The 14,506-nt window shown below is 34.2% G+C and overlaps 1 protein-coding gene across 1 annotated transcript in view; it reads right to left on the reverse strand.

The window, feature by feature from the left end:
• The window catches only part of LOC100550127 (receptor-type tyrosine-protein phosphatase mu), a 77,279-nt gene that overhangs the window by 35,677 nt on the left and 27,096 nt on the right, over nucleotides 1–14,506 (reverse strand). The window contains exons 6-7 of the mRNA XM_019613936.1: nucleotides 5,524–5,611; nucleotides 299–375 (exon numbers count right to left, since the gene is read on the reverse strand). Coding sequence (XP_019469481.1) covers nucleotides 299–375; nucleotides 5,524–5,611 — 165 coding nt within the window. The remainder of the gene's footprint in view (nucleotides 1–298; nucleotides 376–5,523; nucleotides 5,612–14,506) is intronic.

A 14,506-nucleotide genomic window follows, 5' to 3' on the forward strand; every position in this document is an offset into this window, starting at 1 on the left:
TTGTTAGCCCAGATAAGCACTAGTAGGCATAGTAGCCATACAGCATTGCTGGCAAAGTTTCAGCCTATTGACAGTTTGAGGAAATATATAATATATAATGCTCTTTTGATTTGCCTGTTGACAAAACCAACACAACTACTTGTTTCCTTTAATGTACACCTATCTTCCAAAGACAGTAGCGTCCAAAAATGTTTAGCAGCAGCTGATATTAGCTGCTAAACAATGAATAATGTGAGAATAGTAAAAGCTGCCTCCTAGAACATAATGCTATGTTTGTTGACTATATCAGTATACGCACATCAATATAATTTCCATTGATGTAATCGGAGTTTGTTTCTCCTTCAATGGGCTGCAATCTCACTCGAGAATGATCATCTGAAACACAAACAGTGGAGAGAAAAATAAGGTAACTAAAGACATTCAGAAACGAATATGACACCAAAATCTTAATGTTAAAGAAAAAATAATATATCATTCTTGGCAAGTTCATGGTTGGTTTTCTTTGTCCATTAGTGTACTGTATATACATTTAATCTTAATTTTGGTCATTCATGAGGCTTTCCAAATTCCCTTTCATTCTCAATCTGAACACCTTAAATATTTCTAATGTGCAATCCTTTGCAATTATTTTTCTTTGTCTTGATAACACCATCATACCTTTGTCAGTTCATAATTAACATAAAGTTTTCTATGGTTTAGTTATTTGGAAATGTTTATGCTAGTACTCAAAATAAATTTAAATTCTTCCAGAAGACATACTGTCAACTCACAGTTTCGAACAAAAACTCATTATGTTTCCATAAGAGAAAGCAAAATAAAGTAATAACAAAGCAATCAGATAATGACTTTGTCACTGAAGTTTGCTCCATGGTTGCCATCTGTATCTATCCAGGAATTCTACCCATTAGCAAACACTTCCAACTCTTATTTCCAAATTCCAATCCAAAACTCCAGGGTATAAATTTATTTCCTGTCAGCTGCCTCATTTTCTTTATGATTCCACAGCAGTGATTAGGAAGTGCTAGAGGCTACATCCCCCCGTAAAGGAATCTCAGAAAGCTGGCAGGGTTTCTTCAAGAATTTAGAATATGCTTCTCTTGGTTCAAAAGTGACTAAACACTATTGTTCCAGGATCTGTACAAGTTGTTGATAAAACAATACTTTGAAGACACTTAAGGGTATGATGTCAATCAACTCAAGGATGGAGACACAGTCAATAGCCACTTTACCACTGCTTTATTTACTATCAACTTGTGCTGATTACACACTTATATATTACTGTTTTTGAGGGCCACTTGCTATCTGACTTACAACTAACTACAAGCCTTATTGATTGTCATTATTTTCTTGCAAATGTAAATAAGCAAGCACTAGAGCACAAGGGAAATTTGTCACCCATGTTTTCAATAGCTAATATTTTTCAACTTATAAAAAGTGCTACCAAATAACAAAAACTAATGAAAGAACATGAAGTAGCTTATATAAACCACTGCATGATTGCCCACAGTGTGGAGGAGGAAAGAGAGGACAAACGGTTCTTAAAACAACATTGTTTTACAGTGACAAGTAAAAAGGTTTTCAAATGGATGAGTAGGAAAGGAAGAGGCAAATTTGTGATTTCAACCTTTTATGCTCCAAGTCTCAGTGACTACACATCTCAAAGTCTAGTCTTCCTGGGGATTCCCTTGGGAGACAGCAAGGGCATAGCTGTAGATATATTTTTCACAGCTTTGCAGCCCTCGGTACTGCACAGCTAATATTCTGCTAGTCTGTTGTGATTACATCACCCAAAAGTCTTTAAGAATGAGTTTTTCCAAGAATGCAGGAATATTCAAATCAATTAAGTTAATCAGGTCATCCTTTTCAGCCTTTTTATTCACTTTTCCAAGACTAAAAATTTATAAAGACGCAATGTTCCATTACATAACCTATCATTGTCTGACCTTATCAAGCTACACAAGTGCTGTGCTATTCTCTGCTTAATTAAGCAATTCATCAGTTTTCTCAGAACAGAGCTTTAGCTCAAAGGCTCGTAATTCTGAAAGTCCATCTTACTTAAGATACTACATTAGAAACTTTCTAATCTTTGGATATGGTTGCTGCTTTTATCATTTTAGGACCTGATCCAACTTCTACTGAAGTCAATGGACTCTAGAAGTCAAGCTTGCTTGGACTCATGGTATGTCTTCATTCATATTTTCACGATTTCATGCATCATTTCCTTAAAAGAATTCTTATCAGGAAAACTTGGGCTAATAAAAATGTCTATCTATATATTTCATGAAGTACTTACAGTCATTGAATTAAATTGTTCAAACACAAGCACTCATGCCACTATACATAGCCCAGCCTTCAGCTGCCAGTATGGAACAGTACAACTGTTTTTTTATGTCCTCGGTTACTTGAAATGGCACTGCATGCCTATATTCAGGCAACTAAATACTGTCTTTGATGATTTGCATGTTGCTGAGCTACTTATTGGACCCACCAAACTTAAAATTTCCACTAAGCAAGAGGTTAAAAATATGACCTCCTGTTATTTCTTTTAGACTAATATATACCACGTAAGTACCTTTACTTTTTCTGTTATATTATTTCATTTAACTCTATTCTCTCCTTGCAGTTACTTATGCTTCAGATTACACAAAACTAAATAAATTACTTCATAACTATATCTTCATATAATCTTTTTGCCCTTTTTTGTTCTCACGTACGTCCTGCATTTTCATCAAAGATTCTGTGTACTCTGGAAATAATGGAGATTCCAACATTCATCCACATGCTGTGGAGCTGAAGTAATTGTTTTTTTAATTTCTTCGAGAACTTCATTCAACTCCATGCTGTGTAGCAGCACTTCTTAACCATAAAATTTTCTTCAGTCAATAAAATGTTTTTCTGTGTGTACACCTGTGTTTATACCAAGTATAAGCCTAAGTGGTACAGAAACCACATATTCTTCCAACATGTACATTCCACCTACAGCCTCTAGGCTGTCTAGATTTGGAAAGTATTTTGTTCCTATATACTTCAGATTGCTCTTAACGATTTCTAGTTTTTGAATATTCTCTTTTTCAGCTTGTTATTTTGTTACCTCTTTATCAAATTCAATTTTGCACTGATCACTTGATCTTTCAAAATGAATTGAATGTTAGAATCCATTTGTCTTTGTAGAAAGTGGTAACAGGTAATGGATTATAAACAGTTTTGCTCCCCTCACTTTACCAACAATATGTATATGCCAGTCTGCAGCCTGTGATCTCTAACAAGCCCCTTGAGTAGCCAGCTGATTAGCACACCTAGGCAATGACACTTTTTTGGGACATGCCTCGCTAATTGTTTGCTAATCTAGCCTTTTAGAAATGTCTCAGCTAAAATCCTTAGCTGCTTTTAAAAGCTGTGATCAATATTCTCTTTTCATTGAGTCAATCTTGGGTTAGGTAAAGATAAATATGTAACCCTTCTCATCTTGAAATTACTTCAAGATCTCTCCTGTACAAAAGCAACAGATTTTTACAAACTCTATGCATAATTCTACACTATTAAAACAGACACCAAATATTTCTTGAGTTAAGAAGATTCTGTTAGCTTAGCTAGATTCTCTTAGCTTAGATTCTGTTTTTAGTTGTTAACGAGAAAGCACAAAGCCTTTTTTGTTCAATATAGAAGAAACACATTTCATGCAGGTCACTGGACTGTGGTCATGATTCAGCTTCTTGATACAGAGGCTCACAAGTTGTAGCTATTTTCATACAGAAGGTAGGGTATGCTTGCACATCACTTAGGTGATGTAAAGCATGTTGCCATTTTGACAGGCTCATACACTGCTGGCAGCTTGGTGCTTTTGTTTTAGCTCCTTCAGAGAACAATAACGACTACAAGTAATAATGTAACAGTAGTGTCCTGGGGAAAATTTAAACAAAGAGGATAAATGGATGGAAAAAATTACATTAAACTTTTTACAGAAAAAAATATACATTTCACTATAATCATATAATTGATGGCATCTAAACCATCTACAGTATTTTTACTTCTTTAAACACAGTATAAAAAGGCAATTTAGTAAAATGTTTTAAAAGCTAAAGTCAATACTTCAAACAGCTCTGTGGGATGGATTTTCAAAAGTGGACCACTCTCAGACTTGAAGCCAGGCAATCATGTATTAGCAGAAAACCATACAGCATAATTAAACAGCTACTCCATTTCCATATGTCTCTTTAACAGATGACAAGCTGTGGGCACTTTCGGCTTCTCTTAAGATACTGCCCTTTACTCTAGTGAATTTTAATTTGCATTAGCTATGTTTTCATAGCAACCTAAATAGGTAATGCTATTGATAACAATTCCACTAACTCCTTCTGTGAGACAAACACTGATGACATTAAAAGTAAATTGAGATCCAAATGATCAGAGTAATGTTAGCTCTCTCAGAGAGCCTTCAGTATTACTTGTAATTGCCATTGATTTGTGTATCTAATATCTTTTACTTGCTTTCTCTTTGCTACTCATTACTTCCTCTGCTCAGACATACAGTACTGTAAGTCTCCTGTTTACTTCAGCCAAAGGGAGTCAAAGTGAAAGGTAATGTATAAAGTGACATTAAAGAACAGACAAAAAACCTAAACAATGACTAAAAGACTTACTGTCATAGGCTTGGACTGGAAATAGAAGGTCACAGAAGAATAGCAAACGTAAAGCTAGAGAATGTTCTTTGGAATTTTTTTTTACATCTTCAGTATTTATACTTAAGTGGTGATAGCCATCTAATGTATTGCTACGTTTCTCATGATAGAAAGTTTGTTACACATTAAAGATTGCCTGCAGAGAAGCCAGTAAAACCAGACTAGTTAACACCTTTTACATATGCTCCAGCTCACATTTCTCTAGAAAATTTAATTTCCTCTTTCAGTAAATTGCATGCTCTTTTCTGAGTTGGTGTTCATTTACAGCATCTTTTGTCACAGTGTTTTGCAATCTTATAATGCCAGATTTAGCGGTCACTCATTAAAACAAATGACCATCCACTAAGGTTTTTGGATTATCAGCATATCTAACCTTCATCAAGCTTAGCAGTTTTCACAGTAAAACAAATGTATTCTTTTTCCCTAGAGACTGTTAATAGGTTAACTTACAGTGTCTTAGTTATCAAGGAATACTTAAGCAGCAGTATTGTCCATTCCTTCAACATCCAGAACCCAATGTCAAGACATTAACCCATGACACCATGACTGTTCTTCCACTAAGTTGCCAGGAGCAGTTTGGGAGCAGTTGGAGCTGAGCACTGGTTAAGGATGTCAATTTACATTAACGAAATGGTAATCACAGAATGGAAGGTATACAGTAGGATAGTGGAAAAAATACACTATCTGACAGTTTTCTCAAAAAAATTTAACTTCTTCCCTCACTTTTATGTTCTTAATCAGAGAAAAGAAATATAAGCTCAATGCAAGCAAGAGGCTGGTGGCCACTCTTATCCAGTTCCGAAGACAAGTTAACACAGTGCACAATTATGTTGTCAACACTTACATGCAATGATATTCCCGTATCTATTTTTCATTCTGTTCTCATCTTTCTTAGCTGAATCCCACGGTGCAGACTGTCCTTCAAAGAAACTCTAAAAAAGGAAAAGAAAGCAAAGTGACATTAAGAAATGCACGCAGCAAGTTACCTTATGGATAAACCAAGGAGAAAGGCAAACAGTACTCATGGGTATTGTTGTTTAAAGCACCATTTAGTTGATTCTTTTGTTGAGCAAAAATATAGTTTTATTTAAATGATATTTATGCATAGCTCCAAATATTGTCAAAAAATTTGACATGAAATAATTTGCATAACAGTACAAAGAATTATTTGCATGTGAAGTGTTTGTGAATCTTTCAAAAGTTGTATGCTTGTAACACAGAGACTCTTCAACTTGTGCTATACAAATTCTCTGTGTAGATCTGCTTATTCACATAGATGAAGCAGAAAGAGCTTCGTCATCAGCGCTGGAATTGCAGTATTTGGGTGCAGAATTATACACTGTACAAACAGGTTTTATTTTTGACATATCCACAAGTTTTACTTATTTCTTGGCAGATAGTTCATGCATCAAAACACATTTAGGTATTAAAAAAAGGTGAATTAATCTAGCATATACGTTATCTTTTCTAAAACATAACTTATGCCATCAAGGTGATTTTTTGCCAGAAAATAAAAATGATATGATTTCCTGAATGATATAATCTATCTAGTATTCACTCAACCTTTGTGCTGTAGTTAATAAATTCAATAAAAAATGAGAAAGTTTAAAGTCCTAAAAATATGAATTTGCATTTATGAAGCACGCAATCTAGCATACAGGCAGCAAGCGAGTTTATGACACACATATTTACATAATTTCTTGATTTTCACCTGTCGATGGTTTACCAAGACATTACCCTGTCTCTAACTCATTTAATATAGACGTATTCTATCATTCCATACTGAAAAATTCATTGTGGAGTAAAAATATTTAATTGGCAAGTGAACCAGTGGAATTCTATCAGGATAACGGCCAGCCTTAATTCATGTTTTGATCTTTTCACTGGAATGATCAGTACAATTTAATCTTTGATTCAAGAGGAAAATGAAAGCACATTATCTCTATTATTGCTTTTTTTGGTATCAGAAGTCAGAAATGGCTAAGTCCCAAGGTAAGGGAAAACATCAGGAAGCTTGTGCCTCTCACAGGACCTCAATATTTTCTGAGCGGTTTAAAATAGATAACGCCCATGAAATAGAAGACACTGTCCTTTGTCCTCATACCTGAAACGTATTATTGTTCAAACCCCAACGATTCCATTATTAAAGAGCAAAAAAGTAAAAATAAACCCTTGATCTCTTTCTGAAGTCAATGAAACATGGGGACATTTGATATCTAAAACAAATTTTCTTTTACTATTTTCATTAAATTGATACAATTGGTACAATTTGAAAACTTCTGGAAATACATGGATTAATTCTAAGAAGTTTGTACAGAGTAATGTGAGAAAAACAGAGGCCATATCAAATGGTTTCAGTTTGTTTGCTCTATAGTTTTCTGCACTTCTTTAGAAAAAAATTTAAAGTTTGCAAATTGAACTACTACTAGTGATATTTTTCTTAATCATGGGATATTGCCTTTGGATACAGCTCTGAAAAATGCAGTTACCTACCAAGATAGAGAATTTGAATGCTTTAAATCTTAAGATGATTTATAATTTTGTTTCTGTTTGCCAAAAAAGTGTAAATGATGATCTGATCATTTATTGGCCAATGGTGTCTTAAGCAAGTCATTCAAATCCACAGCAATCTGAGCTCAGGCTAGATGGAAAGTTTTTTTGCAGTAAATCAGGGTACGCTGAATAAGGAATTGTTCTCTCTAGGCAAAAACAGTGATCAATGCCACAATTTCTTGCAAAGTTCACTCTCTGGAGGTTAGTGGCCCTACCGGTAGCAGTCGGTTGGAACTTGATGATTCTTGGGGTCCCTTCAAACCCAAGCCATTCTATGATTCTATGATTCTATTCTCAGACAGCACTGAGAGATAACCATTTAAACACAAGGCAAAATGGAAATGTTCATCAACAAAGCCCCAGAAGGTAGAACAAAAAACCAAACTGTTTGTTCTATCTAAAACTTGGCTGAGTACCTTCATCAGGAAGTGAAGGTAGTGAAAATACAGAGAATTCTAGTTTCCTTGTAGTCTCTGTGCTAGAGATTACTTCACAGAAGACATTGTGTAGCAAGTGGTTATGAGTTTAATCCATTAACCATTACGTGTGGTATTACAAAGAAAGAGTCTCACTAATACAGCTTCCAAGTCTACACCTTGAAATATGGAGGACTCAAATATACTCTCAAGGACTCCCTGCTTCTCCCTGTTCCAGAGTAATGAACTTTCATAAAATTATTTTAAACAAATCAATTAAGAGTAAATCTCTAGAGACAACTGGGAAAAATTTTTACAGTACTGAATTCAGGAAAGATACACAACATGCAATGCACTTGTCTGGGCAGCTCATCTGCTTCTCATCTGCAAATACATGGATTCAATTTTTCCCACCTGTTTGGAACTCCTAAAAACAAAGATAAGCTTAACGAGTCCTACAAATAAAATATCTCCTAACAATATATATTCAACATAGATAAAACTGTTTGTCAGAATACAACTATATCAAAAATGAAAAGTAGGAAACAGATTTACGTTTCCAGTTCCTATATATTGACTTCATTTTCCTCATCAAGCATGCATTATAGAAAAAGAACTGTAAATGCAGATTATTCTTTCTTTTTAATCAACAAGTTTGTGACTGAAATAAAATCTATCGTACAGAGAGAACAGACTTTATGCAGAGACTCATTTTTTAGAACTCTTTTTGGAATGCACACACATATTTCAGTGAGAGGTGTACAGAAAGGATAATTTGAAGGAAAAGATATTACGGTGTGAAAGCATAAAAAGAAACAGTTATTGTAAAAGACAGCTGGAGTGTCATTTCCTAAATTCCCCATGTGCTACCATTACACAAACTGCAACAGAACGATAATCCACAATGAATTATATGGAGAAATCCCATTTGTCCCATAAGTAAAGAACAAAGCAGATACCTCATAACAGATGATCTGTCAAGATCTTTCCTTACTTGTGAGAAATATATTTTTCATTGTAGAATTTTTTTTAATGTCTTTTCTGACATATCACTCTCTGGGGATGCTGCTGCACAGCAGCCCACACATTATCTTTGTGGCTATTCATCCTATTTCATCCCTTAAAGTTTCTTAAAAATGCAGACTATTAGGAAGAAATACATTCCCAAACAGTGTTGTTCCACCAAGGGCAATGGAGAACTGAAAATGAGTGTAGGACATTTCTCAAATTATTTTAAATACGTATTTCTTCAACTCAAATTGCACAAAACTTTAGCTATCGAGCCCCCATGAATTACGTGAAAATGAAACAGTCTTCAAAGCAGGTGTTGTTGCGGCAGGCATTTCAGTATTCAACATTTATTGTCATTTAGTTATTAGAATTTCCATAACCAGAAAAGAATAGGTTCTGAAAACAATGGAAACATACAGAACTGCAGAACATGCAACATGAGAACTGGTCAATGGATGCAGCGGCAGGATCGTTCTAGGATAAATGAGAAGCTTTTACTTGCTTTAACTCAATGCAGCAGTGGTTTCCATTAAAAATTAAATATTTGCCAAGGGCTAATTCACTGTGACTCTCTGACTAGAAAATAACTGCAATATCTCAAAAAAGAGATGGAGATAATCATTGCAAATACTGATTTTTTAAAATTATTCCCTTTTCTCATTTAAAATTCATAAGAACAGAAAATATTGGAAGGGACATATATAAAAGTACATTTATTTCTTTCTTCCAAAAAAATACTTCATAGTTGCTAGGTGACAACAGTGAAGTCTCCTACAATGTCATTTAGAAAATGACAAGTAAAGAAATGAGAAATTAAGGACACCATAATTCCTGCTCTGCCTACTTAATAAACAAGCACATTATTCACAGGAACAAAGAAATACATATTTCACTCTGTAACAGTCTTAAGTCTCATCTGTAGATCTGTTTTTAAAATTATGACTTTATATGACGTCAGTTTTGGTGGTTGATTTTCCTGAGTGGCTCTAAGTTTCTTCACTGATAACAGTCATTTTTCCATTGCTATTTCTAGTCAGATTGAGATTATTTTAACAATAAGAATAATTTGACTTATTTAATTTTAAATGTCTCTGGATTACACACTAATTTAGGCCAGAACAGACAACTAATGGAGATCCTAATAGAGATCCTCGTCTAAAAGGAATTAGTTATTTCAGAAACTTACGTTTCTACCACAAATACTTAGAGCTGCATCTAAATCAGATGCCTGAAATGCCCTGAACTGGACAGTGAAGATACATCACTCATTTTACCTAAATATATATATCATGCTTTACTGCTGCTCTGCACAGTTTATATGTAGATATTATGGATGGAAAAAATATAACCATTAAACTCTGAGTTAAGATCCTAGTGTTGTGTTAGATTCTTCTTTGCATTTACAAACCCTAATAAATGCACCTTATATTTTAAGCAGTTCCATAAATGTTTGCAGGACAAGGATCTCCAGACTCATTTAATGAATACTGCAAGATTTATAAGATCTGTAAATCTGTCACTTCATTGGTTTTTCATTAATCAGAATCTTCGAAATATCAGGCACTGGAGGATGTTCTTGTTACTTAAAAACATCAAATGGATCTTGAAACGAAAAAGTGAAATCACCACGCTCATTTTGCTGATAACTGAGGATTTGAATTATTAAGGAATTGAGAAGGAAGAATCATTGGATTGTTACACTAAAGAAATCAGCAGACATGGTCCACATTGTGAAACAACAGTTTTTTTAATCTTCTGGTCGTTTTGAGAAAAGATTTTATCATTGAAACTGCACCACCTGTAAGTAACTGATTACCCTAAGTGTTGGTGCACAGTGGTAGATGATTTCACTGATGGCAACCCAACCTCTGCAATCAGCACTTCATACTTCAGTCATTGCTTTGGTCACTGAAAACATTTGTGAATGACAGTATGCCACCAGAGAATATATTTGCCATCATCTTTTCCTCTTCTGTCAGCTTCAATCACTGAGAATTATATCCAGTTTTCAAGTAACATAATTTAAAAAAACAAACAAACAACATTTTACTATGCCTGCCCTTGAAAACTGCCTTTAGCAAGAGCCATTGTGAAAATCTATCTAATCAATGTAAACTCCCTTCAGCATTTCTAAAGCATTTATCAGTCTGTTACTGTAACCTAGGTCTGAAGATGGAAGAAAAATAAAGATACTGCAAAAAGAATTACTAATGTTATCTCCTATATTTGCTCTATCAGGAATTTCCTGGTAATATAGGCTTAGTTTACATAATGTTTTCTGAGTATGAGATTTAAGATGCAGTTCTAAAGCAGATGCAAGTTCGGACAATTCTTGTCCTAACTACAGTAACTCCTTAGTATTATTCTGACTGTAACTCCTTTATGTGCTTGGGATACCTTAAACTGATGTGAAAAAAGAAACATTCATGAATTAATGGATTCATAAATACTGGCATAAAGTTTTGCCTAAGGTAAGGAACAGCCTTTTTCTTCTCAGTTCCATTTGGGTTAGTCTACAGAGCACAAGAGAGAAAGAGTAGTAAAGCAAAGTCTTCCAGGCCTTCTGAAGCACTAAACTTCATAGTCATTGATCACATTAAATGCTGAGGAAATGGAAGGGGAACTGATACCTCCTTCCCCAACTGCACCATGACTTACCAACTCAAGGTAAAAGGACAGAAAAAAAAGTGGTTAGTCAAAATATGGTACTAGTTGCATTGGTGTGCACATTTTCAGAGGCAAGATTTAATTTGTACGATTGTATATATCTTTGATTGAAGTGCTTTTGTACCTGAGTCCATTTTGTCACCACACTGTCATTTGGTCTCTTTTGCTGGAAAAGCAAGTGCCGTGGAGTATTTTTTTTTAATAACAGGGAATTATATTCCTTGTAATTTTAAAACTAACCTATTTATGAGATCTCTTGATGTAATTTCTTATCTTGGTATCTAACACTGCTACACCTGAAGTTCACTTGTGTGATTAAACAGGAAGAATATAAATATTTAAAGATTCTGTGGAATGGTCTAAAAATTTGATAGATAACCTTGATTCTATAGGCTTTCAGAGCCATTTCCATTCTATCTACTTTGGGTTTTAAAAACTCTATTACTTTCATTCCTTTAAAATACTTCAAGACTTCCCAATAAGGAAAGATTTTAGAAATACGGTGTAATGTGAATTAGTAAGAGGACTGCAATAGAATGTACAATTAAAGTTCTAATTTGAAACTTATTCCCTGGCATACCAGATAGCAATAACTTAACCTCATTAATCTTCCTGATTTATCTTCAGCAGAAAATATAGTATGTTGATGAGATTTTATGATCCTTTTTTATAGGAAGGACCCTCTGGGTAAAATATGCATGTTTGCACTTTTACCAATGTACAGGATATATTAATTTTAACTTGCATGTAAAAATGTTGGTCTCAAGTAGTGCTTATTTAATCTCATCAACATAGATTTCCTGGTTTTGGAGGATTTAACAAACAGTTTTCATGTACACTACATGCCATTTTCATAAGTAAATCTCTATTTCTCTCCACTTTTTTAACACTATGCAATTTAATGTTTTGTTCACAACTATCATACTTGTAAGTTTTCAAGAAGACAATGAACACGAGCAACGTTCATGACTGTAACATCTGTAAAACAATAAAGTGAACCTACATAGACTCCACTGAATACCAACTATTTCCATGCTTTGATAGGAAACCTCTTCTGGGGAAATACAGAGACACTGATCACCACAAAGGCACTATCCATCCTTTTGTGAACAAAATTATCCGCTTCATTATTCACTAACTCTATCTCTTTCCCTCCTCCCTATGTTGTTCCAAAGGATGTAATTACATGTGTCAGTTGCATACTACACAAGTAAAAGATGGTACAGAGTTGTTTTATTTCTTAATGAGAATTCCTACTTACCAAGATACAAATATTTACACAGAAAGCATGAGGACTCAAGATTACACAGTGCATTGAATGTATAGATTATTATTTTGAGAAATGCTAAACTAAATTTTTATACCATGTTTGAAAGGGTAACATATGCATACCTCAAATGATTAGGATAGAAGGAAAGTATTCAGCCTGGTTACTATGATAAAGCTTAAGTGATGTCAAAAAGGAATACATCTTAAGATACATCGAGTGAAGGCTGGCATACCAACTCTGAGCTAATGTAGGCATCCAAGGTACAATTCCATTCATCTAAGTATGACTTAATTCAGGGCAATTAAAGAAACTGCTACTACGACTACAACGGCGACTACTACTACTACTACTACTGCTACTACTACTAAGCTTCTTTAGCTCTCATCTTCAAAAACTCATCTTACTTTCCTCTGTTAGAGGACATGTTATCTCTAATAATAGAGGAGTAGCTATTACCTGGCACTTTGGTGAGCTGCTACCAAATTCACAGTTTAGTCGCATGTCCTTTCCCTCTGTTTAGAGTTACAAACATTTAGATAAGGTATTTTGGTGCATTACTGCTCTATTAGAATTTCAAAAAGTATGCTTTTGATTTTTTGCATCTCTTCTTGGTTTACATTTCCAAAATATTCTTCAAGCACTTTAAAGCCAAGCAAAGCATTCCTTGCACAACACAATCTGGAACTTAGAAGTACAGTACTCTATTAATTTTCTTTATTACATACAGAAATGTGAGCAAGTATGTGGATTCCCGAATGTGTTTTTTAGGTGCTGTAGAGCTTTGAGAATATTGTTTTGGATCTTTCTGTGTGCTTCAAAATTTAATTCAGAACATCAATTGAAGATTTAAATATTCTGACTTTAGTCCATTATTCCTCCTAAAAAATTAGCACTATGATGTTTGATTTACTTCACAAATAATAAAAGGTTGCTCCAGGGAACAGTTTCAAAGAGCTATGAAATGTTATTAAAGCAGGACATAAAAAAAATTGTGCTATGGAAAAAGTAGGGAAGAACTACTCCATTTTTTTGAGTTTGCAATTGGTTTAAAGCATAACAAAAAAGAAAGAAAAAGATGAAGAAAAAAGGATGAAGAAAAAGAGAAGGAGAAGAAGGAGAAGGAGGAGAAGAAAGAGAAGAAGGAAAAGAAGGAGAAGAAGGGTGAAAAGAAAGAAGTCAAAATATCTTCAGTTGTCAAAATAGAACAGTATGCATTTAGTGTACATAGTAAGATTTCTGTAGTAGTCACAACTTTCTGTTTACTCACGTTTTATATAGTGATTGATAAGGAATACTCTACTCATCACCTACATACTCTACATGATGCGTAAAACCAAGCTTAAGGATTCCAAGAAACTATCTGCGAAATATGCGGGAATACTTATTTCCATGGCAAAAGGACTGGATCAATGCTGTAGGCCAGGACAGCATTCTTTATGGTATAATTATTCTACAGAATAACTACATTACTTGAGCAGGTACTGTTTAATACCTATGCACTTCTGTCATCCACTTGCTGAAGATTATTTCTAATGAAAGGTTATCAATATTGAATTGGTGGACATACAAAAATAATAACCAAGTTGATTTCTGATATCTTTGTAGTGAAATCAGTTGTATTTTTTTGTTGTTGTTTCTATCTGAATAAATCACTGTAATTGAGACACTCTAAGCCAAGCAAAGAATTCGCAAAAACTGCCTGACTCTTTAAATTACCAATCAACCCAAGCAGAAAAAAACTGATAATATCTTAAAATCTTCTGCATAGACCTGCTGCTTCTGATTTAGAACCACGCAATTGGAAAAGCCTTGAATCTAGTAAAATTCCCTGAAGTAACAGAAAACAGCATGTGGAGAAAGGAAACAATTATGTAAATGCTGAATTTGAAAACTGAGCAGAACCCCTCCTA

The sequence above is a fragment of the Meleagris gallopavo genome, chromosome 3, assembly GCF_000146605.3.
Source record: "Meleagris gallopavo isolate NT-WF06-2002-E0010 breed Aviagen turkey brand Nicholas breeding stock chromosome 3, Turkey_5.1, whole genome shotgun sequence".
NCBI classification, from domain to species: domain Eukaryota; kingdom Metazoa; phylum Chordata; class Aves; order Galliformes; family Phasianidae; genus Meleagris; species Meleagris gallopavo.